Source organism: Protopterus annectens, chromosome 1.part1 (genome assembly GCF_019279795.1).
Source record: "Protopterus annectens isolate FY-2018-M chromosome 1.part1, PAN1.0, whole genome shotgun sequence".
NCBI lineage: Eukaryota > Metazoa > Chordata > Ceratodontiformes > Protopteridae > Protopterus > Protopterus annectens.
Window position 1 is genome coordinate 1262459805 of NC_056726.1, and position 27257 is coordinate 1262487061.

At 38.8% G+C, this 27257-nt stretch overlaps 1 protein-coding gene across 3 annotated transcripts in view; it reads right to left on the minus strand.

The window, feature by feature from the left end:
* LOC122809750 (netrin-1-like) overlaps positions 1 to 27257 on the minus strand; it is a 1405978-nt gene that overhangs the window by 105399 nt on the left and 1273322 nt on the right. For all 3 annotated transcript variants that reach the window (XM_044081490.1, XM_044081472.1, XM_044081480.1), the window contains 2 exons: positions 15886 to 16035; positions 15163 to 15216 (listed from right to left, as the gene is read on the minus strand). In XM_044081490.1, coding sequence (XP_043937425.1) covers positions 15163 to 15216; positions 15886 to 16035 — 204 coding nt within the window. The remainder of the gene's footprint in view (positions 1 to 15162; positions 15217 to 15885; positions 16036 to 27257) is intronic.

A 27257-nucleotide genomic window follows, 5' to 3' on the forward strand; every position in this document is an offset into this window, starting at 1 on the left:
CAGAAATGAAAAAAAAAATAACCATCTTCTCTGGAAAAAAAACAATAGGGCAAAACAAACAGATGTTTTGATATCTGGGATGATATGTAATAAGGTTTTCAAATGATCTGCATGTGAACTTCAAAGTGAATGCAGATTTTGACATGCTTTCTAAATGAAATAGATGGATATACTTAGTTTATTCATCAGTGGCTAGTACAATATGTGGTACACTTCAAATGTCATGTGGAAATTGTGGTATATATAACGTAATGTTTCTGTGAGAAGAAACTGTATAGTTACGGGTGGCTACGTTAAAATTCTCTAAGCAATAATTTCCCAAAGTGCAAGGAGAAGAGGAACACAATGCAGCTGTTTTCATTGAAAGTCACTGCCACTGAGATTTCTAGGTATGTGGAACAAGTCACTCCTTTGTTTTGGGAGAATTAGATTTCTCTGTTCTTCGAGATGGTACTACCACAGAGTTGGTGTTCAATGTTCATGGGGGCTTCCCCTAACACTGCAGGCTGAAAGGGGGCAAACCATCTGCAAAAAGCAGTTGTAGTTTGTTTTTTGCCATTCTGAGTTCCAAGCATTATATTTTGCCATTTTTAGCAGGCCGGGTTCTGACATACAAGGTTCTGTAGTAAAACCAAGAGGAAACCAACAACATTTCAAGCAAAGTCCATGTAGAGTGTGTTACATAAAAATTGCATTCTTAGTTTTACAGCTCATATGCACATTGTATATGAAAAATAAGGGCTCCCTATTGAAATGCCAGAACTTGAAATGCTGAATGCCAACAACCTGTAAAAAAAAAAAAAAAAGACCAAAAAAAGGCATGAGAAGCGTGAATCTCAAAAATTGCTGTTCTCCTTTAAACTTATGTTTGGAAGGGACTCACCACCCCCACAAAAACTTATATATTCCAATTCTGAGATCACTATACCTTGGAGAAAAAGGAATATTCAGAGAAATGGCATCTCAGACTTCATATATGTAAGTATATTCTTTCACCCATTCAGTCTCTGTATTTCAGGACTTGTTCTAGTGGGTCCCAATATTTCAAATGGTCACCAAAATAAGACATGTGACCAAGAAATCTTAAATTTTAATGATATCTTAATATTATCAAGACATAGGTTAGAGTAAAGTTTTTTTATTTTATTTATTTTTTTTTTGTTATTGGAATATTACATTTAGTCTTGCTAGACAGAAATTTGTTATGGTGTAGTTGATAATTTCTGTTCAGAAATTAGCTGATAATGTCTGTTGCAGGTTTTGCATTGAAATAAAGCATTGGTCTTTGGAAGCATTGGAAGAAACCAAATAAACCTGGTCAAGTTCTGAAACAAGCTAAAACTTTCTTCAAAGTTCTCTGAATTATGTGACTGTACAGCACAACAGGTACACTACGAACAGTTCCAGCTCTAGCAATAAACTTAGCCAATGTGGTACACCCAGTACCAGCTCAACTCCCCCAACCACCTGCAGTCATATTTATTAGCTGACTTGGTTGCCTAGAAACCTACAAATTGAAATAAATAGAGAAAACTCCAGCTAGGGATGGCAGCAGCTTAGAATTCATACTGGCAAATCTAGGATCATTATGCTTACAGCCCACTACCATACTCTGTGTAATTACAATAGAGCATAATACCATCATCTTTAGCCTGAGTTACATAAATAATTTATCCTTCCACCACTTTGCCAGTGGAAATTATAATGTAACAAATTATATACTTATTCCCCCCATCACCCCCTGAGCAAGTACTATGTGATCTCTTCAAGGCTAAAAATACTAGTCCTATAGCCCCATATAATGTACAGGGTTCTTTTCTTGACAGCACCAAACATTTTCTGGAGGATTAATTATCAAGTCTGTTCAGCTGTAGCTTCTCCACTGGATTCATGCCAGAGGGATGAGGAAGTGCTGTAGTCATCCCACTCCAGAAAGGGGAACCCACTACTGACCAGAAAATTAAAGACCCATAGGCCTCACCAGTCTTATCTGTAAGACAGTGTAGCACATTATTATTGAATTTATTAAGAAAGATAAAGGCAGTCTTCATATCCTGGACCCTAACTAGTATGGGTTTGTTAAAGGCAGATCTTGCCTGCTAAAACTCGTGGAATGTTTTGAACAAGTCTCTGATGCATTAGACACAGGCAAATCAGTTCACAAAGTGTACCATTCCACATTCTGGCATCAATAATAAGCTAATCAAACTAAATGTAAATCTCTGTTATCCACTGGATAGCAAGCCGCCTCATTGACAGAACCCAGTCTATTAGTGTTGGAGGCACACTCTCAACCAAAATAGCAGCTATCAATGGTATATCTCAGGGATCTGTCCTGGGACCACTCCTCTTTGGTATTTACTTGTGTGACATCAAGGCAGACACCATGAACCAATGGCTGATGAAGTTTACTGATGATTGCAAACTGGGAGCAGTCATAAACACTCCAAACGACCACCAGGTTCTCCAGGAGAGCATACTGTGCAATGTGTAATGCTTAGATAACAGCTTCAAACTAAATACAAAGAAATGCAGCACTGTGTTCTTAGGCTAACCTATGCATCCATGCCCCTACCTTATAGTTCACACCATCTAAAAAATGTCTAAGTCATTAGGGAGTTACTGACAGCAAATTTTCTGACTACCAATTTGCCACTTTTGTTAGGAAACCTTTTACATAGCCAGACTAATCACAAAGCTACAGCATTCACATTTTACTTAAACAATATTTTCTTTCACTTTTAAACAGCAGCAAACTGCTTGCTAGAATGTAGCAAGCAGTTACTACAGTTCAGACAACACACAGAGCACTACAGTACTTAGCTTTGACTGCAAATGTAATACTGACTTTTAAAACCAAGTATTGCACTAAATAGTGATTGGGATGATGGATGCCCCCCCTGATCGAGCCCTCTAACACTTTGCACCCAGAGGAGTTGTCCATCTTCCCTCACTCTAGCTATACTACTAGAGTCAGCCATTTATTCCTAAAGGGTATTTGCAGTACAGGAATGTCTAGTGAAGCCTAGGGGAAGGGATGTGTCAGTGAGTGTATGTGCGTGTGTGTTCGTGTGTGTGTGTGTGTGTGTGTGTGTGTGTGTGCGTGTGTGTGTGTGTGTGTGTGTGTGTGTGTGTGTGTGTGTGTGTGTGTGTGTGTGTGTGTGTGTGTGTAAAAATATGGGTGTTTCTTTGAATGTGATCAGGTGTGAGGGCTGGTTTGTGGATGTGGGTACATATGAGTGTGTGAGTCTGTATGTTCTGAATGTGTGTGTGCAAGCAGAGAGGTACCTGTGCCATCATGATGCACATGCTGGTATGCAAAGCATTAGCTCTGTCAGGCCTGACAACACTGTGTATGATTCAGAGACATGGCAATGACCCACTAAAGAGCTGATCCTCATTGCAGTTAAACCACGTCTCTGTAGCAGAATTTCTCTCCGTCATGTCAGTTAAACTACCCATGCTGGGCGATTACCATGGGTGAAGATACATACTATGGTTCTCAGAGATTGTTTATATTTTTAACAATTTACTTCAGATGTTGTTAAATTAGCCTATCATCTAACATTAATATTAATATTTAAAATTAACATAAACAAAACTGCATAGATTCAAAATCCAGGAATTAAAGTTTTTTTGTTTTTTCCTTTTAAGTGTCACAGACTGTGCGGCCTGCAGATAGGAAGGATCACTCAAAGAGGACAGGTCATGTATAATTTGCATGATGCTATACGATCATAAAATTTAAAATAAAGTTGTATTTTTACTTAAAGCAATCTATGTAGGGTCCCACACAGTCACAGATTATCTGAGATTCCACTACAGTTGCTGGCTTTGTGGGTAAATAACCACAACTATATAAGTGCCTCCTTGTATGTCCCTGTCTTCTTCTTAGGGTCAGCTCCAAGGAAGTTGACAGATCACCTTTGCTTGAGAAGTTTGGTTCCAAAACAAGTGCTCTGAGTTAAGGTAAAACCAATTAAGCCTAGCTGATACTTTTAAACATCCCCTTACAAACTCTTGCTCCTTTCTCACAAGTAAGGTATTATTTTAAATTCCAAGAGCTGGTTTCCACTACTAAGTTGTCCTCTGTCTTACGCTTCCAGTATGCAAACCTAACAGCACAATAGTGAAATAAAATAGTACATTGTCTTCCACATTTAGCATATTAAGGATAGAATAGGTCTAAAAATAATCTAGAATGTTCTACTCTCCTTAGATTGCACATCTGTTAGGTATATACATAGCCAATCTAGCATGTTTGTAGAATTCACCATGTGCTTTTAATCTTATTAATGCACTGAATTACCATGAACATTTTACAAATAATCTCATATCACACAAACTCCAGCATTAACTTCTACCCTGGTAAAAATGTTCCATTATCATTTCATCTTTAAATTAAGATGAGAATACAGTTTAATTAATGTCATGGGTTCATAGATGTGTTTGTACTATGCTAATGGCCCTGATGCCTTTACAAACCCATAGAAGTGCCCTGGCATCATGCCGCCCAACGTTAGTTCCCAGTGCCTCTATCAAGTAGAGCCACTGGAGTGATCCCCGGGGTGAACTTTCTATTTCCCATCCACTCATCAAGATTTCTCTTGAAAAGGGCCAGTGAGGTGCTCTGCTTGACAGGTATCATATTACAGCTGTTGTTTTAACATTTCATGTTTCCCAAGCATTGGGTGGAAAGCAGGTCTTACCTGATTTGCATGCTCATGACTGCTTATGACTGCTTAGTCCTACCTTGGGAATGGGATTATGACCACCCTTCCCCCTGTTTTGCTCTTCTTTAAAGCTGAAAACAAAATATCATGGAGGAAACAGCACATAACTTTCAGTAAGTTGTTTTCTAAACCAAAAGCATCCATTCTCAGGTCTCCTTTTAGATCATTCTAAGATGTGGAATAAATAAAAGTTCTAAACTCCATCCACAACTAATTGTTCATTCTGCCCTTTTCTACTCTTTCAAATGTACATGTCAAAACATTTGGAATAATAAAGCTTACTTTTCAATGGATGCATTTTACTGTCTTTCCCACAAGTGTCTCTGCCAGCAATACCCACATAGTCTTGTAGGGGCTACTTAACTGTCCAAAAAACAATTCTTATTAATTTACATTTGACACTTTAAATGTATCAGTTAATTTAAATACTCCAAATATAAGGTATGTATTTATTAGTATTTATTTCAACTACAGGGAGAATATGAGCATGAGCTTGACAGAAAGTCTGATTCTGTAAGTTCAAATTTGAATTATTTTTAAGGCTAGGAGTATAAAACATCTCAAAACTATTGCTCCATTCATTGACTGTTAATTTCATTTTTTTGTCAGTACCTCAACTGTTACTTTATTTGAGGTTTTTATTTTTTTAAGCTAGCGATTTTACTTAAAATTAACTGGTTACATTTTGGCCTTCATCCAGTTAGTCAAAAAAGCTGCAGTTCAACTAAGGGTACTCACTGCATGGTACTTTCCCTAAGCTGCAGCAAACCCAGAGTTACTGATAACAATGGACCTGAAAATGAGAGGTTAAGGAACATTCCCAAGTGAAATAACAAGGAGTTCATACCTACTAAACAAAAGTTCAGCCCTTTTATGAAATCTTAAGTAAAAGTATATTTGACAAATGAAATTATACTTAACAGTAGCAAGTAAGGGCCAAACACTTATGACATCATTAAAACGTTGTAATGCTTTATATTTCATTTGTTACTTATTTTTATCAGAACATTTACCTCATTGTAGTTTTTAAAGAGGTAAGTAACTTTTATCAATTATAAAATGTAGAAAAATGAAATTACACATTTTAGGAGAATATTATACAATATTATCATATTTTTAGAGAAAGTTTGCTGTTTGGCCAATTTGAGACCTTTGTTATCTATTGCAGAGGTTTATGATGAAGTCCCTGCATTTAACCAGTTTATATCTTTTGCTGGAGCCTTCCTGTGTCCTGACAGAGTGCACTTCAAACTATCTGGAGGTATACAGAGCTAAGTATATTTTTTCCTGGCACTTCAGAGTTGCTTACTGTTAATTGTTGCTTAACTCATTTTATATCATTGCTGGCTGACTTCAGAGTTTTGCTTCACTGTATAGTATTTCAGATCTCTGCTGAAGGTGTTGGTTTACCGACCTCCCCCTATTTCCCTGTCTTAAGTTGGTATAACTGATTTTACATCCTGTGTGTTATCTGACTATCTCAAGGATTACTTGCATAAAATTAGACCCTCTTAGTAACAGCCTGCATATCATTGCTGGAGCCTTCCTGTAACCTGACAGAGTGCTCTTCAAACTATCTGGAGATATACAGGGCTAAGTATATTTTTCTGGCACTTCAGAGTTGTGTACTGTTAACTGTTGCTTGACTAATTTTATATCATTGCTGGCTGACTTCAGAGTTGTGCACTGTTATTTTTGCTTCACTGTATAGTTTTTCAGATCTCTGCTGAAGGTGTTGGTTTTCCCCTACCCAACCTCTCTATTCCTGTATTGTTGTTTAAATTTGGAGGCTTTTGCAGTTGCCCGCCCCCACTGTAGATTTGATCTGGAACACTCCCCCCAGTCCCATTTCTTTACCTCATTCTACCTAATAGACTCCTTCTGCACTTGTTTTTAGTCATTTTTAATTTAATTGCATTTTTTAAACTGTTTGGTCTAACATTGCTACATACTCAATTGTGCTATCTTGCACTGCATCTGAATTGTTTTTACTGCTGTTTTAGCTACTTTTCTGTATTTAAAAAAAAATCTAAGCCTGTTTCCTAACTTTCCTGTAACTAGTGTAGTCCACATTCAGATTTGCTATATCCAGGACTGTATGTAAGCTTCTGAGCCCGCCAAGCTTTCTGTGTTGGAGGGAAGCCTTCTAGCTTATCAGTGGGAGTGGTAAGCACTAGGTAGCCTATCTACCCCATAAGGAGTGATTCTGGCCCAGAAATTGTAGTTATTGGCCATTTGGGCAGTTTTTTCCATCTCTCCAAATTTCTGATTTAATAGCCCTCATTTGCACTTGTTTCCCCCCTTTCCTGTAACTAGTTTAGTCCAGATACAGAGTCTTAGTTTTAGCACTTGAATTTGCTTATTCCTGACCAGCACTTGTTTAGAACTTGTTGTAAGCACTAAATAACCTACTAATTACTACAGCATTCAGCCTTCCTCATTACCTAGAGGAAACCAGTTTTGGTACTTACTTTCCTCACTTGCTTAAAGAAAAACAGCTCTTGTACTCACTTTCCTCACTTATCTAGAGGAAAATAGTTTTTTATTCAGGCATGTCCAAGGGTTAGCTCCCAGTGTTCTCTCCTGTCTATCTGATGAATCTGGGCATCTTGGGGCAATGTAGAAATTGCCTCATGTACACAGACAACCCTCTCCTCCTACCACCCAACACTACAACCTGTGAGAGATGCACTTATCTAGCCAAACTGGAGGTAAAGCTCTCTCCAACCAAGACTGAACTTGACAGTCAAGAGGAGAAGGTAAACACTTGCACCACACCACACTCATCACATAGTCTCACTAAATATACACCACCAAAATCCACACATAGAAACTTCTGGCGTCAGGAAGGCCATAAGTATGCAAGACAGCCGGCCATTCTCTTTTTCTGCCCTTGATGTCAGGTGCCCCAAATCCCCAAAAAATAAGTAAGTAAACAATCCACATATAAAGCAATGCAAATGCATACAAAACAATGTAAGCAAACAAATAAAACATAACAGGATAATAAGGAGGTATGAAGAGAGTGTTAAGCCCCCAAGCCCAACCAAGAGGAAAAGAGGGAGGAGGAGTACTGCAGAAACTTGTGTGCTCGAACAACATACATTTATGTAGGTACAAAACTGTACTATGTTCATCGTGCATACAGCTTATTTCCTCATGCAGCTTCCATCCGTGGATCTCTGTCATATTTCCTGCTCAGAGGTTCAGAGTGTGTTGTTTCCAGTCCTGACAAGTACTGTGCCAAGTTTGATTTGTTTTTCAGAGCCAAGTTCCAAAGAGTCATGGCTAGTCTGCACAAGCTGCATGAGTGTGTTCGAAGTTATGCAGCTTTGCACATGCAGAAGAATGCAGCAAGCAGATATAGTCCCAGAGCCTGCAGCCTTTCCTAGCCGATTGGCCTGGTACTTTTGCTAGTGTTTTGTAGTACTAGAGATAATTGCCCTTGTTTTTCTGACATAAGGTATGCCATCTGGGTGTTTGTGTCAAGCTAGCCAGGAGGAAGTTATTTTCTGAGATGGTGTTAGCCTTGATTTTCTCTTTGTTGATGGTGTATCAGAGAAAGCGTAAACCGTGTCACATATGCTAAGGTTGTATCCCTCCCTTGGTGCCTGGTAATAATCAAATCACGGCAGCACTTTGTGAATACTCTGGGCTAGATAGATAAGCCAAGGGCAACGCAGCTTTACATTGGGGTATGGGTATGCCTGGGACCCATCAAAAATGCCCAAACTCCTTCCTTGGCATGAACAAAGAGATTGCTCTAATGTGAGCATCTTGAATTTTGAGTGAGAGTAGAACTGTTTGGGATGGATAAGTCAGAATGGGTCTGGGTCAGTTTCTTTTCTTTCTTGGGACCAAGAAGAGTCCTTGAAAAACCTAACCTTGATTTGTTGGTTTGGTACCTTCTTTGTATAAGCTCTCATGTTTAGGAGCTTTGAAATTTGCAGCCTCTACCCTACCTTTTTAGGTTTGGCAGGGTTCATTTTTTTTGGAAGAGTGAAGGAGTGAAATTGTAGCCTCTATGTTGTCCAGAATCCATTTGTCTGTTGTGACAAGCCACAATATTGTTTTTAAATAATGCTAGTTCCTCCCAAAAGGTGCTGCCAGCTGAGACTTGCTTGGCATGGAAATTTGGGGCTCAGTGGCTGAAAAGACCCCAGTTTTGAAGGCCAATTCCTGCTAAATCGTGGTGGCTGATTTAATCATATGAAACTAAGGAACTGGCCCCCTCAGGGGTAGGGGTGTATATATATATACTACCACCCCCTTTAGAGAGATCTAGATCCCCTCTGCAGGAAGTGGATTCTGGCAGTGAGGCCTTTAATCCCTGGGATGACCTACGGGTGTCTCGGTAAAGAGACACCGCCAAAGGAGTGTCGCCGGTAGTCAGGGACAGGCCTCTCTCTGGAGAACGGACCGGCTAGCCTGTTTCGGCGTTGTGTCAGTGGAGACCGCGGGCCTCACGTGCCGGTCTTTGAAAAGTCCCCATGTTAGTAGCTTTATTTAAACTTCCCCGGGTTCCATTTTTTTCAGAATCAGAGGCTGGCCGACCGGCACTTGCGAACTCACAAAAACATCTGCGGAGGCTCCCAATAATAATCTGCTCAAGCAACAGAGACCGCCAAAGCAGAAATGCAAGACACCTCCACCCCCCAACACAACCCAAATGACACATAGCCCGCAGACTCAGTGTGCCACTCAACAACAGCCAATAAGGCAAAACAATGTACCCAACAGACTAGTCACAGGTGACTTTATAGTCAGGTACACTGATGTCCCACTCACCAGGTTAAACAAGGAGAAGGTTTCTGTCAGCTGCCTGTCGGGTGCCCAGATCCGCCACATAGCCCATGCACTCAGGTCACTCCACAACAGGTACAAATATGACTCTGTCATTGTCCATGTTGGTATGAACGACCTGAGATGTACCTCCCTGGACTACATGAAAAGAGACATGGAAGAACTCTCCGATCTTGTAGCCCAGGCAGGTATGACCCTAACCCTGAGTAGCATTCTGCCATCACCCAGAATTATACCGCAGTACAAGAACAAAATGATTGACTTCAACAATTGGCTAAGCTTCTGGTGTCATTCTAAAGGGATCCAGTAGTATCTGTCTGCCTGGGATGACATGGTCGACAGACCACAATGCTTTCCCAGAGATGGCCTGCACCTGTCACGCCAGGGATTCCGGATACTGGCTAAGGTTCTTGCCGCCCCTATAGGCCTTTTTTAGGCAAGGTTCAAATGACCAATTCATCACCATAACAGGAACAGGCAAGCAAAAACTGAGGGTGATGCTATTCAATGCTAGAAGTCTAAATCTCAAAATGCACTCACTCGAGGCACTCCTTAAAATGGAGAACATCGATATCTGTGCATTGACTGAGACCTGGTTCAAGGTTCCAGAGAACACCCCTGCACTACCAGGCTATAATTCGTACCACACTTTTCGGCCATTTAACCTGGACCGGAACACCAAAGGCAGAGGTGTGTCCATATTCATTAAGGATATCCACATCTCCAGGCTAGTTGCTCAGCATAATGCAGTCGAGGTTATCCAAGTGCAACTAACTCTGGACAAAACTGCAATCCAAATTGTAGCTTGCTACAAATCCCCCACCATGCCCCAGGATTCCCAATCCTCTTTTCTTGATGTACTGGAAAATATTAGAGTTCAACCAAACACGCTAATAATGGGTGATTTTAACTACCCCACCATTAACTGGGAAATCTACTCATGTACCAACTCCTTCGCTCAACACTTTTTAGAATTCATAAACTCCAATGCCCTGGATCAACTTATCCGCATCCCCACCAGGGGTAACAATATCCTAGATCTAGTCATTACCAACATGAGTGACTAGTGATCCACACCTGAAGTCAATGCCTCATTGGTCCGATCTGACCATAAGCTAATTACCCTAGATATTCACATCCTGCCCCCACCCCCACCCCTCATTAAGGAAACCACAGTAAAAAAATTCTTCAAAGCCAACTTCATGCTTCTTAAGACAGAAGTGGGGAACTTCATGACACCCATGCAGATGGACAATACAGTTATGACTACTGAATCCTACACAATTGCACTTTATAATCACTTACACAAGTGCATGGATTGTGCTATCCCAAATAGAACCAAGACGCTATCCTCCAAAAAAAGGAAGCCAATCTGGTGGTCCCCTGCCATAAACAAACTGTACAACAGAAGGAAGAAACTGTTGCAAAAGAGAGTAAAATCCCATGAGTGGAGGAGCTACCTGGTCAGCCTCAGTAAGAAGCTGCGATCCCTGATAAAATCCTCCAAAGCTAGTTACAAAAACAAAATCACCACTGATTCTAAAGACAACCACAAAGCATTCTATAGCTATGCCAAGAATCTCAATGGCAACACTCAGATCCACTCTGAGTTACAGCACAATGGCGCTAAATATACAGACCCAACTGATATTGCCAACATCCTGGCAGATAGGTTCATTGCTAATTTTACCCCCCTCTCACCCCCTAAAGAGCCCATCTCTATACCAGAAGAATGCAAAGTTGCTGTAATCACGGCTGCACAGGTAAAAACCACAATCTCCAAAGCCAAGAACACAGCATCCATGGGACCAGACAACATACCAGGCTGAGTTCTACATGAACTATAGAATGAACTGGCACCCCACCTAAGTACCATGTTCAATCATAGCCTCACCTCAGGCTTTGTGCCCGCTGAATGACACACAGTGATGGTTATCCCACTCCACAAGGGGGGGAGCCACCAAGGACCCCGGGAACTACTACTATTAGCCTGATGAGCCTGGTCTGCAAGGCCATGGAACGTATCATCATGGAACTTATAAACAAAGACATTGGTAATCTCCAAACTCTGGACCCCACCCAGTTCGGGTTTGTAAAAGGCAGATCATGTCTCCTAAACCTGATAGACTTCTTTGAAGCAGTCGCTAAAGACGTAGATGAGGGTAAGGTGGTTCACACAGCCTATCTAGATCTTGCCAAGGCTTTTGACACCACCCCCCACTCTGGAATTATAGATAAACTCACTAAACTAGGTATAAATCCCTATGTCACAAGATGGGTTGCCAACTGGCTCACTGACAGAACCCACACTGTGAAAGTAGCAGACTCCAAATCCGACTTCAGATCAGTGACAAGTGGAGTACCACCGGGTTCAGTCCTGTGTCCTCTCCTGTTTGGTATCTAGTTCTCTGAAGTACAGGCTAACACAGAAGGTCTTTGGCTAATGAAGTTCGCAGATGACTGCAAACTAGGAGCCATAATCAAAACTCCTAACGATGTGGACATCCTACAAAAGGGCCTCACTGAAACAGATGTCTGGTGTCAAAGCCATGGCCTCAAGCTCAATACCAAAAAGTGCATTGTCATCCCCTTTGGTAAAAACTCTGTACCCATGAACTACTACATAGGTGGTAGGATACTTAACACCGAAAGTGTGATAAGAGACCTTGGGACACAGGTGGACAGTAGTCTCTCCTTTGATAATCACACCACCACAGTAGTCAGGAAATCCTTCTACGTGGCACACCTCATCACAAAAGGTTTCTCATCCAGAAAAAAAGAGGTCATTGTTCCCCTCTACTCATCACTCATTAGACCCATTATAGAGTACAACGCCCCTTTTGGTATGTACCTCACAAGACATCTACAACAACTGGAAAGGTCACAGAAATACCTCACAAAGAGGATTAATGGCCTCAAACAGATGCCCTACGCAGACCGTCTCAAAAAACTCCAGCTTTACTCCGTCGTATATCGCCTACTCAGAGATAATCTCTGCCTAACATACAAAGCTATGTCAAACCCAGAGCTGTTGGACATGCTCCACTTAAAGAAGTCCCAATCCCTCTGAGCTACATGCTCTAGGGACCTAAACCTTGTCACCACAATAAACAGAACATGCCAGAGGGATAGATTCCTGTCCCAGAGACTTCCCATACTCTGGAATAAACTACCTATCTATATCAAACAAAGCTCCTCATTAGTACTCTTCAAGAAAAATCTTGATTGGATGGGAAATAGGAAATTCACCCCGGGGATAACTTCTGTGGCTCTGCTCGACAGTGGCACAGGAAAATAATTTTCTTGGGTGGCAAAAGTCAGGGTACCTTTTTGGCTGGGCTTGTATAGGCCCTAGGGCTGATAGCCTAGTACCTACCTATGAACCTATGAACCTATGTGTTCTAGAAATGGATTTCAGGAATAACAAATTGATCTTTTCCTTTTTTTGTTTGCCTTAATAATGATGGCATGTAATGTGTTCATGCACATGTACCTTTGTGTATGTCGAGACCACAGATTACATGAAAACTTTAGCAAGTCTAATTCAGCATATGGTGTAGTAATTGTAAACATATTATTAGGTCTTATACTTGATGCATAACTGAACTGATTCTGCAGATGAATGTTAGTTCTAACCAATGCACAAACTAATTTGAAATAAACTACCAAAGCTTCCTGTTTCATTGACTTATATTCTTCAATAAAAACAGTCTTCAGAGTATCAAATTACAGAAGAAACCTAAGCTGTATTAAGTAGCTTGTTAATTACTGTGGTCATACCTGTTTTTGTGCGAGAGACCAAAATACTGTTGGAAGAAATGAAAAAAATGAGGCATTAATGAAATCAACCAATGGAGTGAAGTGTGTCAACTGACCAATAGCAGGCCAGCATCAAGACAAAAGTGGTAATCACATGGGTCAGCTTCAAGAATGGGTTGACTAACAAACTGAACAATTCTTGACAGGCAGTCAGTCTAGCTTCAAGATAGATGAGCCAACAGATCAATAACCACTACACCTCCAAGAGCAGATTTCCTCTCTGGTTAGCTAGTCTTCCAACTCACAGTGAGTCTAGAGTTCCACTACAATCCTGATGAAGTCTGGACCTGGTGATGATGTGGAAGCTTACCTAGCTGCTTTTGGAAGGTATGCGGCTTGGGAAAGATGGCCCCAGACAGAATGAGCCAGAACATTCTCATCCCTTCTAAGTGGAGAGACTTTGATAGCCTGCATAGATCTGGAAGACTCTGATGCACATGATTACCAGAAACAGAAGTAAGCAATTTCAGCAAGAAATGGGGATTCATCTGAAAAACAGTCCTGTAAATGCCAAATGGACAATTTGTATGGACAAACTTGTGAAAGATTAAATAGCAGATTTTTTTTTACTTATTGTGACTAGAACCATGGCCAAAGCCAATGATTGCTGATGTAGCTTAGCATGTAAATGCAGTGCCTTTGAGATTATATTTGATGATGGTTGCAGGTTCAAGTCCCGTAGGTGGGAATATTTCTATCTGGTGGTTAGCACAAAAGCGTAAGCCTGTGAGCTGCTTCCTGTGGTACAGGTTTGATTCCCTTAACCTTCACTTACCTACCTTGTGACCTTTAGCAAGTAACTTAACCATGCAGTGTTTTAGGGCAATTGAAAAATTGATCTAGGCTTCTCAATGTTCTTCTCACCCACATGCCTCAAAACTACCTATGAAACTCACATAAATAACATAAGTAAAATTTTGGAAATCCTGGATGTAGATATGTTTAAGAGGGTAGTCTTCCATCATCTGAGCAATTAGTACTTGTAGTAGAGGGTTTGTTTGTAAAAGAAGTCATTTTCAGAATTGTCTGGCAGAATTAGATTAACATCATTCAACGCAGAAACCATGAATGGTGAAAAACTAAATATGAAATCAAACCAAATAACAGAATTCCAACAGCAATAATTTAAAATAAGGAGAATAGAAAATGCTCAAACTTCTGGTCATAGAAGAACTCAATAGCTAGCTAAATTTATAATGTAGATGATCTATGCACGCTGTTTTATTAATCGCATATGGAATTTATAATGTAGATGATCTATGCACGCTGTTTTATTAATCGCATATGGACTTTGTAAATTGTTCCAGAGTTTATGATGTGATATAATGCAAAGTATTTCCTTTCCTAACTTACTTAAATAATCTGACTTTCTTCACAACGCTGTGAATTCACATAATGGTGATTCCATATTTTCTTTCCATACAGAATAGAAAATAATATACTTGATAGTTGCTGTATATCTTTGGCATATTTCAATTATGCATTCACTTCTGCTACTGACATTAAAGGTATAGTTCATGTCCAGCTGTGGTTAGCACTCTAGCTGTGTAAGTAGGAATCCATTGCAGACAGAAGACTGGACTGAAATTTGCATAAATGTTAACATGCAGATTAGAATAATATTTATATGAAATGACAGCTAATGTACTGTAGGAGCCATATCAAGTAAAAACATCTAATATAAAGCCAGAATCTGCTGTCCCTCTATCAAGACTTTGATGGAGTTCTGACCTAAACACAATTGGGTAAATTTAATTTTAGAGCAGGATTACAAGAATAAACTAATATGGCTAATAATTTGACTTACCTGTGTTCCATTCCAGTCTGTATTGTGGGGTTGTTGTCATTATTTCTTCAATTTCTACAAAGGAAGAAGAGAAATTATGTCATCATTACAAGTAATATCATGAATGAGTGCTTTGTCAGTTTGTCACTTTCTCACTCTGACACACATTCAGAGATATAGAACTGTCACATTCTGTGTCCTTAACCCCTCAGTCCTGGGTAGCATGCCTTCTTATGTGCTTTTTGCAAAGCTCAAGAGACAAATCAGGCACTGCCATCACTACCACTGTTATAACTGATGTGGTCTCATTTCCCCAGTTTCAGCTAAGGAAGCATGGTTCTGACATGATTTGTTTTGTTTGTGATATTAACTGCTGTCAGAAGAGAGGCATGTTGCTTGTACAGTCTCAGTCCAGTGAACTCTGTTTATTTTCAGTGTACTATCAGTGGGTATCATTCTGATAATTTGCAAGTTTCTCTTTTTCTAATATATAATGCATCTGTCTTTATTGCTTTGCAGAAATCACACATCCCTAGAGACTCTGCCTTGCCTCTAAAAATATTAATATATTTCAAACACTGATGGGGTCATGTGAAAGCATTAGTCTGCAGCAAATGCTGAAACAAGAACTCCATAATTCTTGTATCAGTACCTTTTGCCCTAAGCACTGTGAACTTTAACTTTTATGGTGTTTAACTGCACATATGAAAGAAGAACTAAAAGATGAAAAATCCATCATCTTACTCCTGCAAGGTATATGAGGTGACTGGCTCTGCTGGAAGCCATCTGCACAGCGATTACAGGTAAGACCGGTGACTCCACTCTTACAGCGACACTGTCCTGTTTGCTGGTCACATGTTGTGCCTATCGCACCGATTGGATGGCACTGGCAAGCTATGGAAGAAAAATATTAGTCAGAGTTTCATTTTTTTGTTTACTACATCTTTTACTAACTAATTCTGGGTTTAAGTTATGACAAAGATCTTAACATTGATAGACAAATGTGGTAACCAATTAAAAGACCCAAAAGGAGTTTAAATTATTAACACATGCCGTTACTGCTGTGATGTAAATAAAGTTAAACTAATCACAAGGAGCTCAGTTTCTGATGCCCTTTTCCTCAGAACTTCAGGCTCTGAGTTTAGTTATGGTGTATATGAAGTTTCATGGCCATCTGTCATCTATGAGTGTTTTCTCCACTTACTCTGGTCTCCTCCCACATCTCAAAAACATAATGCTTGATTGCTCACTCAACCGAAATATGTTTTTCAGCCTTTTAGCTTATGACATAACTCTAAATGGTTCTTGTAGGATTGCTCTCTTATCTAGTTAAAATCAGTTTGGTCCAAAAATAAACTTATTGGTACATTATATCTAAGGGTTAAAGTGATAGAAATTGTGCAAGGGCTCATGATTCAACAATGTTATCCAGAATGGATTTATTTATGGCCTCCCTTTCCAAACATTCTGGGTTCCATATAATTAAACTAACTGCATTCAGTAGATAAATAACTATTTTCCAAAATGCATTTTCCTTTCTTTAAGAAGGCCCATCTAGATAAGTACCCATTCATGTCATAAAAAGCATATTTTACTGACAGACTAAACACATCTTTATGTGTGATCAATGCTTACATAAAGGCAGGCATCTTCACAGCTTGGGGCACTTGCTCATCATAAACAATACATTTTGGCTATTTAATCCCATATTATTTATTTAATCAGTCATTTAATGGGTAAGTGAACTGATTTTTACAGATCGTTTTCATTCATGTCAGGGGTCAAAAGAGAAAAGACAAAGCCAAGGCACTCAGAAAGTTTAGGTTAACATTTCAGTATATAATTTTTTTATTGAATATGAAAAAACAAAACAGTGAACAGTTATAATAATTTACCATAATATATGCCAGGTAAATGATAAACATGCACTGTGAAACAAAACAGCAAAACTGTAAACACACACACACACACACACAGACACACACACACACACACACACACACACACACATACATATGCACACACACTCCCCTCACTCTTTGCTCGAATGTATATGCATCCAGAAGCATTCTGCAGCAGTTGTGTTATAGAAACGTTAATGAAATCTGTTGGTTCCAATATGATATTATTAAAGGATAATTATCAAACAAGCAAGGGACAACTTTCCATTCTTTAAATAATTATAAATCATAAGACATTGTAACATTTAAAGCTGTTGTAGTGTTAAAAACAAACAAACAAAAAACAACAATAATAATTCCACTGTTTTAGACAACCACATCAAAAGTTTTGAACAATGCTACCAGATATGACACCAGGAGCCATTCAAGGCATAAACCGCATTGGCAAGTTTTTTTTTGTTTATTTTTTTTTTAATTCTCATAAATGTACCACTGATCCACTTATTTAATAGTCCCCATTGTTTTTTGTTTTGTTTTGTTTTGTTTTTATTTTATTTTATATTTAGTTATTTATTTATTTTGAGAAACCTTGTTTCCAGACTATCTAATATCTTATTTATTTATTTATTTTAGAGCACTGATTCCCAGTGGTCCATTTTCACGTTCATTTTGGGATCCAGTATAGGTAAATGTGTTGCTTTATTTACAATCTTGTCTTCTTAACCCAGTTCAAGCATATGTTGGACCAATGGATGTGGAATCAGAAAGTTATCCTTGCCTGGCACCTATGTTTCTTTTAGACAGTGGCAGCTTATAAATAATTGACTCCCTGTGCCCAAGCCTACATACACTCCCCCACCCTTAAAATAACCCTAGGGTATTAAAGCAAGCTTGTCAGATACATTTGGGGAACATGGCTAGGCTAAAAAAAGGCTCAGTGGAGTCATTAGTCTAGTAGTCAGATATGAATTTATGAACTTATGAAAGGAATAAGGCTATATACTATGGATAAACTGCATCCTGTAGTCCAGCGTTGGATTCCCTCAGTCTCCATTTACCTACTGTCAAATTATGAGCAAGTCATGCCATCAGAAAGTGATACTGGATTGTGTTTACTCCAGATAGCAAATAAAACTAAAACAAAAAAGGTTGCAAAAATGTACTTTGAATACAAAGTTGAACAATCAATGTTATCTTCAAAAAGGCTACAACACAAGTATACAGACATTCAATCTGGGCATAAACCTGAATAGGCTAAACAAGGCTTACAAACAGTTAAACATTGTCTTTGACACACAGCATATTAAAAGCTTTTGGCGAAAGCTGAACGAAGTTGTAAAATATTGGTTTGAAGATTGACAAAATGGTGGTGCAGAGATTGTACTGGGGACCAGAAGGAGTAAGGGAAGGAAAAGGAAAGCTAAGATGGAAAGGCATGAGTCACAGTAACTTCCTGTGAGGAAAAGTACGGAATTTCAATTAGGCTTCAAAGTCACCAACAACTCTCACCTGGCTGTAACTGTGCGGTTACTTCTTACTTCATGTAGCCAAATAGAAACAAGCCTTCCATTACTTCCTCAAACTATATAAGTCCATCTATCTATCTGTCTATCTATTGATCTATCTATCCATCTATCTATCTATCCATCTATCTATCTATCTATCTATCTATCTATCTATCTATCTATCTATCTATCTATCTATCTATCTATTGATCTATCTATCTATCTATCTATCTATCTGTCTATCTATCTATCTATCTATCTGTCTATCTATCTATCTGTCTATCTATCAGTCCATCTATCCAGCTATATATATCGATGTCTATAATCTGTCTACATGGCGTTCCTTTTTTCCAGAACATAGATTTCTGTCTCCCTTTTCCAACACCTTATCTATTACTCTGACCCATCTACTCACTTTTAAGTTTGCCAATCTCAACATCCCCCTTTAAGAACATTATTGGGATCCTTTAAGTACCACTCCCTGGACTTTGCAGTCTCTTGCTGCCCCTCTTTCATTTTTCAGGTAGACCACCACCTTCTTCCCTTATACTCATCTTCTTCCTATGAGTATTCTTTCCATAGGATCTATCACTTTAGTTCACCTTATGCTGCTCTTTCTTGCTTTTCATCCATCAATGGCTGTATCATATGACTAAGATATACCGCTGCCTTTGCACGTTTCCCCTTCCTTTTTACTTCTCCCCTTACCTGCTTTCTATACCTTATTTCAAATCAATACAGATATTATCCTTCTTATATCTCAATCTTCCTGGCAATCAAAGTTGTATAAATGTTAGCTAATATCAACTGTATACATTACAGTACATGAATACAAAAGCATCTGCCAATCAAGCATTGTATTTACTAAATCAAAAGTAATGAGTATATAATTGTATCACATTACTTATAGTTAATTTGTATATATATATATATATATATATATATATATATATATATATATATATATATATGTTTATCCCTGTCTTTGTCATATTATATCCTATGTATAGGTTTATCATATGTATATGTAAACTGATCTATGTTTTTCTTATGCTATCGTTGTTGTATGTGAAGTTTTTCTCCCCAGGCCTCTGCTGAAAATGGGTTCCACCCAGTCGGACTATCCCAGTAAACAAATGCAAAATAAATGAATAAAATAAATATTAAAACCTATCTCTTACTATAATTTATATTTCCTATACCAACTCCACTGCCATTCAGATTGCTTTCTGTATTGGCATATACCTGAATATAACAACTAGGTTACTGCATTTATGGTTAATGCATAAGTTATTCATCATATATACCAAACTCATGAACTTGCATCTATCTTCCTTATAACAGCATGCATGTTAACTCCTTCTCTTATTTTTGTTTAGGTCAAGTATCATAAAAAATGCACTTGAACACAAGGATAATGTTGATACTGATAATCAGTGCATATCTGAATTTCTTCAACTCTTGGTTAATTCCTCCTGCGCATTGCCATACCACTTCCTATTAACTCCATTGTATCTACACATTTTGCAGTTTATGGAAACTTTTCTTTCTGGACTTGCAGTGTTATTAAGTTATGTTCATTTTGACTCAGTCAACAAGAAAACATACACAAATAATCTTGTCCTCCCACGTATACTAAGTGCTCAACAATACGGTGTTGTAAGGGTAAAATTAAGAGAATGTTCCACTGGTGCATACATCTGTATTTGTGCCTGCAGAGACCTTCTCATGTTAGTTTGCTAGAGAGAGCACTATGAGAAAGAGCATGTTGTCACTAAAGGAAACAGAAAAAGTAGTTATCATCATTTCAGACATGCAACATTAGTGTTAAAACAATTGGCAAGCTTAATGCAATGTTTTCACAGACGTTAAACTAGGAGAAACAAAACAAAATAAGATGGTATTACCTTTATTCCATGGGTACTGAGCCTTTACTTAAATGAAACACTTTATGTGTATGTATTTCTTTGTCTATTTCAATAGTTTTTTTGTGTGTGTGTGATTTTAAGATTTTGAAATTGGTGGCTCTAGTCTGAGAACCCTAACAAAATGTTTAAATGGGTGGACCACAGTGTGGTCTACCAAGATGGTTGACATTATATTTTAATGGACTGACTTCCAGGATGTTGCAGATAGGCTGATGAAAGGTCTGCAACTGGCTAGATGAAAGTTATCACAATATGGTCATATATTATTTTTTATCATTAGATGGCTGGCAGATTCCTGTAATTGTGTGGATAACAAGTAAAGGTAACAGTTTATTGCAAATAAATGCAGGATAGGCTATTGCAACAAGACAAATGATTGGTGTGTCTGTATGCATACACACACACACACACACACACACACACACACACACACACATATATGTGTGTGTGTGTGTGTGTGTGTGTGTGTGTGTGTGTGTGTGTGTGTGTGTGTATATATATATATGTATATATGCACATGTATTTACATTTATTTAAAGTCTGCTAACTGAGATGGTGGACTGAAACCATATTAAATGATAGCCTTGGTCAAGTGGCACTATACAATATATACACTATACAATATAAAAATGCAATTGCATGTTACATTGTATAGTTGGAAACAATACACTATAATTCTATATGCATATGTACATAAAGCAAGGCTGATTGGCATTTATGGGGCACTGGAATATTTATGTCATCTCTGTTTACTATGTATCTTTTGCACCAATCTGTCTTCTAACCAGTTACAGCAATCTTCCACCCATCCAGGTACAAAAACTCATCTCTCTCTGGAGAGATCTACTGACTTATCTTGCCTGGGGATGCATACAGATCCAGCAAAACGAGCTGGAAATTTTCCTGGGGATACAGAAGCCTGATCTGCCCTGCTCATCTTGTTACTCTGATGACCCTCATCAGGGCAAGCAGTTTAGAGAAAGAATGAATGGATGTAAGTGATATTTATAATAAGACAAGCATACAGTATAAACTGTCTATGATTATGGCAACATATTTTAGTCAGTGTGCACTTCTTAAAAGACAGCGCCTTTGTTGCACAGATGAATATCAGAATAAAATGACAGTGAATTTAGGTACAAGTGAGGAAGAGAGTGCTGAGAGAAAGTAGTTTTAAAAAGTATTTCAGACTGTGTAGCTGTCCCCTGCAGGTATGTATAGTCCTAGTATTAAAAAAGTCATATATATATTTCTTTTGCAAGTGTGTGTGGGGATCCATTATGCAAGAACTAAGAAATACATTTCATGTAATTTGCTTTGAGTTTAATATATGGTCAATTAAGATTTAAAGTAACATTAGCATTTGACCTTTGTTTCTATTCTGCTGGTTAGGGAATGGATGGCCCGACCTTTGACTGGTATGGAACCTGCTCTTTGAGAGGCTCAGTGAGGGTCCCTGTACAGTATCATTATTATTAACCTACATATATTATTAGGCGAGATCTTTAGGTCATTCTGTCTCCTTTGTGTCAAAGCACATAAGATCATTATCTACAAGTCATTGTCAGCATATTTATTTTATTTATTTATTTTACATTTGTTGACCGCTGGGTAACTGCAGCAGAGCTAGTAAGGGAGACGGAGGAAGGACGACAAGGAGACATGATGGTGGAATGAGGAAGCACAGGAGAGTATACAGAGAAACAAGTTGGCAAAGAAGAAGTGGGATTGTCAGAGAGATGAAAAAAGTAGACAGGAGTATAAGGAGATGAGGTGCATGGCAAAGAGAGAGGTGGTGAAGGCTAAGGATAAGGCATATGAAGAGTTGTATGAAAGGTTGGACAATAAGGAGGGAGAAAATGACCTGTACCAATTGGCTAGACAGAGGGACCGAGCTAGGAAAGATGTGCAGCAGGTAAAGGTGATAAAGGATAATGAGGGAAACATACTCACAAGTGAGGGGAGTGTGTTGAGGAGATGGAAAGAGTACTTTGAGGGGATGATGAATGAAGAGAATGAGAGGGAGAGAAGGTTGGATGATGTAGGGATAGTGAATCATGAAGTACAATGGATTAGCAAGGAGGAAGTAAGGATAGCTATGAAGAGAATGAAGAATGGAAAGGCTGTTGGCCCAGATGACACACCTGTGGAAGCATGGAGGTGTTTAGGTGAAATGGCAATAGAGTTTTTAACCAGATTGTTTAAAGAAATCTTGGAAAGTGAGAGGATGCCTGAGGAATGGAGAAAACGTGTTTTGGTACCGATTTTTAAGAATAAGGGTGAAGTGCAGAGCTGTAGTAACTACAGAGGGATTAAATTGATCAGTCACAGCATGAAGTTGTGGGAAAGAGTAGTGGAAGCAAGGTTAAGAAGGGGCATGATGATTAGTGATCAGCAGTATGGTTTCATGCCGGGAAAGAGCACTACAGATACGATGTTTGCTCTGAGAGTGTTGATGAAAAAGTACAGAGAATGTCAGAAGGAGTTGCATTGTGTTTTTGTAGACTTAGAGAAAGCATATGACAGGGTGCCTAGAGAGGAGTTGTTGTACTGTATGAGGAAGTCAGGAGTGTCAGAGAAGTATGTAAGAGTGGTACAGGATATGTACGAGGGTAGTCTGACAGCGGTGAGGTCTGCGGTGGGAGTGACGGATGTGTTTAAGGTGGAGTTGGTGTTACATCTAGGATCAGCTCTGAGCCCTTTCTTATTTGCAATGGTGATGGACAGGTTGACAGATGAGATCAGACATAAGGCCCCGTGGACTATGATGTTTGCATATGACATTGTGATCTGTAGTGAGAGTAGGGAACAGGTGGAGGAGACCTTGGAGAGATGGAGATATGCTCTAGAGAGAAGAGGAATGAAGGTCAGCAGGACTAAAACAGAATATATGTGTGTGAATAAGAGGGATGATACAGGAATGGTGAGGATGCAAGGAGTAGAGGTGGCGAAGGTGGATGAGTTTGAATACTTGGGGTCAATAGTTCAGAGTAACGATGAGTGTGGAAGAGAGGTGAAGAAGAGAGTACAGACAGGATGGAGTGGGTGGAGAAGAGTGTCAGGAGTGATTTGTGACAGACGAGTACTTGTAAGAGTGAAAGGTAAGGTCTACAAGAGGGTAGTGAGACCAGCTATGTTATATGGGTTGGAGACAGTGGCATTGACAAAAAGACAGGAGTTTGAGCTGGATGTGGCAGAATTAAAGATGTTAAGATTTGCACTGGGTGTGACGAGGGTGGACAGGATTAGGAATAAGTATATTAGAGGGTCAGCCCAGGTTGGAAGGTTTGGAGACAAAGCAAGAGAGGCACTATTACATTGGTTTGGACATGTGCTGAGGAGGGACGCTGAGTATATTGGGAAAAAGATGCAAAGGATGAAGCTACCAGGTAAGAGGAAAAGAGGAAGACCTAAGATAAGGTTTATGGATGTGGTGAGAGAGGACATGCAGGTGGTTGGTGTGACAGAGCAAGATGCAGAGGACAGGAAGAAATGGAAACAGGTGATCTGCTGTGGCGAATCCTAACAGGAACAGCCGAAAGAAGATGATGATATTTGTTGACCAGACTAGTCCAGCTGGATATATGCCCATTTCCAGCAGAGGCCCAGCGAGAAAAGGTCCTCAAAAACACAGAAAAATTATATATAAAAAAACAATATTTCACAGGTACAGGTACAATACAAGATTAAACTATTTTATACATGATAGATTTTACAGATGTAGGTAGATTAATATATAAAGAAATATGTTCACTTCAAAACACATTCAATTGCAGAATCATATGACATGTAACATTTGTTAACATAGGTAGGTAGCGTTAATGACATTTTAGGGATATTGATAGAGATTTAATCAAATATAAGGCCTGTTATATTTATGGTTTTCAATAGGCAATTAGTATATACAGTTAATAAGACAGGTGTCTTTGTAAAAAAATAACATGAGTAGTTAGTCTGGGTTCACACAGGGGCATAACCAATGGGATTTAAGGTAGGTTTTCAGCCTGCTTTTAAATTGTGTTAGTGAAGAAAGGGAGGTCAGGTCACTGGGAAGAGAGTTCCAGGTTTTACCCACGGTATTAGAGAACAAAAAGTCGCCAGCCTTATTGTAGGTTTTGCCTATTTGTACTAATATTTTATTAGATGAGCATAGGGTCTTAAGGTTGTTGTAGGGGGTGATAAGGTTGGTAAGAATTGGAGTGTTAGTAGGCTGATACAGGATTTTGTAGGCAACTGTTAATTGTTTAAATAGAAGTAAATTTGACAACTCTAGCCATCCTAGTTGTTCATAATTAGTACAGTGATGGGTTCTGAACGTAGAGCCTGTTGCAAATCTAGCAATATTGTTGTAGGAGACAGCCAGTTTGTTCAAGTTGTTTTTTGAGAGGTTAGTATATATAGGGGAGGCGTAGAGGAGGGTGGAGATTAAGTGGGTCTGGGCAATAGTAGACCTTGCTAATGGGGTAAGAAAGGATTTGATTCTATAGAGGGAGCCTAGTTTTTTGTTGACTGTTTTTATGGTACTGTTAATGTGACTATCAAAGTTAAGGTTATTGTCAATTAGTACCCCTAGGAGTTTTGTGGTAGAGTCAGGGGATATGATGGTTCTATTGTTTGATGTAACAGTAAAGTATAGTGGTGTGGCCCTATGGGTGGGAGTAAAAAGTAGGAGTCTGTTTTTTCTGGGGGGTTCAAGATGAGGCAATGGTGTAGTAACCATTTCTCTACTGTGTTAAACACTTTTTGGGTGAGGGACTGAAGGTCTGATGGAGTCAGGGCTGAGCATATTAATGTGGAGTCATCTGCGTATTGTATTACGGTAGCTTGAGGAATTACAGAATGCAGGTCATTGATAAAAATAGAAAATAGAAGAGGTCCAAGTATAGAACCTTGGGGGACACCGAGTGCAATGGGGAGATGGGGAGATAAGTTGTTCTCCCACAGAACTGCCTGTTGCCTATTGTTTAAGTAGGATTGAAACCATTGTATAGCCAGTGCGTCTAGAGATAAGTTTTTGAGTATGTTTATGAGAAGATGGTGGTTAACCATATCGAAGGCTTTAGAGAGATCAATAAAGAGGGCTGAGGATAGAGTGTTGTTATTGTGATTTTTGTTTATACAGTCAGAAAAGGATAAAAGGGCAGTAGTAGTACTGTGAAATGGCCTTAATCCATGTTGGCAGTTAGCTAATAAGCTGTTATCTATTAGGTGTTTTAACAGTTGCTTATGAATGCATTTCTCCATGATTTTTGCCAGTGGAGATAGTATAGCAATAGGTCTGTAGTTGGATAATTCCCTAGAGTTTCCACCTTTATGCAGGGGGATAATATGCGAGATCTTCCAAATAGATGGAATAGTACCCTCAGAGGTTGTTCTGTTAATCAGAATGGAGATGGGGTAGACTATGGCATTTGCAGCTTTTTGCAGATATTCTGCATGAAGGAGATCAGCTGCGGTGGTGGTAGGTTTGAGTTTCAGTATAAGGTTATAGCTTAACTAGCTAACCCATGTTTAAGACGTCTAATACAGTTTTGGTTATTTGTAATTTCTTGCCTTGATTATATTAATATGGATTCCTACCTTAAGGACAGTACGTGCCCAAGTTTATCTTCTTTTCTATTATAGATGTCTTACCCTACTGTCACCTTGCATAATATAGCATGTAGACCAAAGAGCCTTATTTAAATTTTATTGTATTGACAAGAAACCAGCACAGTTAACAAGTGGTTAGACGTTTGATGTACCATGATGAGTAAAAAGCTAGTGTAACAGAACAGATGAGAAGTTGAGTTAACAATGTGGGTGATAGTGTGTATAACAGGCTGGAAGATATGCTACTGCAGCAGGCTGATGATCCATTGCTGCAACATACTGTTTAGCAGAATATAAGTGTCTGATAAACTGATATGAAGTTAGGTTATATGAGGTTAGGCCATATGAATGAGATCGCTCCTAACAATATCTTCAGAAACAGATTTTAATAATCAGTGTTGCCTTAAAAGATTTGTGCTATTCAAACTGGCTACTGCAGAACATACATCTAATTACTCTCATAAACAATGCATTTAAAGCTGAATTTAGGGTAACCATTTGAAATGCTGGGACCTGCTATAGCAAATCTTTTAACATCATGGCTGAGTGGATGGAAAAAAAAGGATTTGGATATACAAGGTCTGAGATGGCCATTTCTCAGAATGTTCCATTTTCTCTAAGGTATGGCAAGTTCAAGGGGTGCAGAGGACTTGCCTCCTGCAAAATAGAAGTTTAAAAGAGAAGAGCAATGTTGAACTCAGTGTTTTCCTGTTTTTTTTTTGTTTTTTTATCTTTTTCAGTGTGTCGGCACTCAGCATTTCAAGTGTGGGCATTTCAATAGGAAGCCTAAATGTAGTGCAATGCAAACTTAGAAAAAGGCAAGTAAGCACATAAATAACGCTTAAGAATTGAATCCATGCAGCAACTGAGTGTCATGACTTCTTGCCAAACTAAAAGAGTTTTGAAAATATTAAGATCCTACTGATATGAAATACAGTATTACTGCATACTGTATCTCACAACAATCGTGCTTATGTAAATTTATGTAGGATCTAATTATGTGGCATAAATTAAATAATGGCAAAGATTTAAAGTAGGACAGAATGGGTCCCTGGCTTTATACATAATGGATGCAGGTTGGTGCTTCTTTTTAAAGCAATTTGACCTTCGTGAATTGTCAGTCTTTCTGAGTATGCCAACATGAGTACCATAGGAAATATTGTAGGGATTCCATAGCACAATAGAATGAA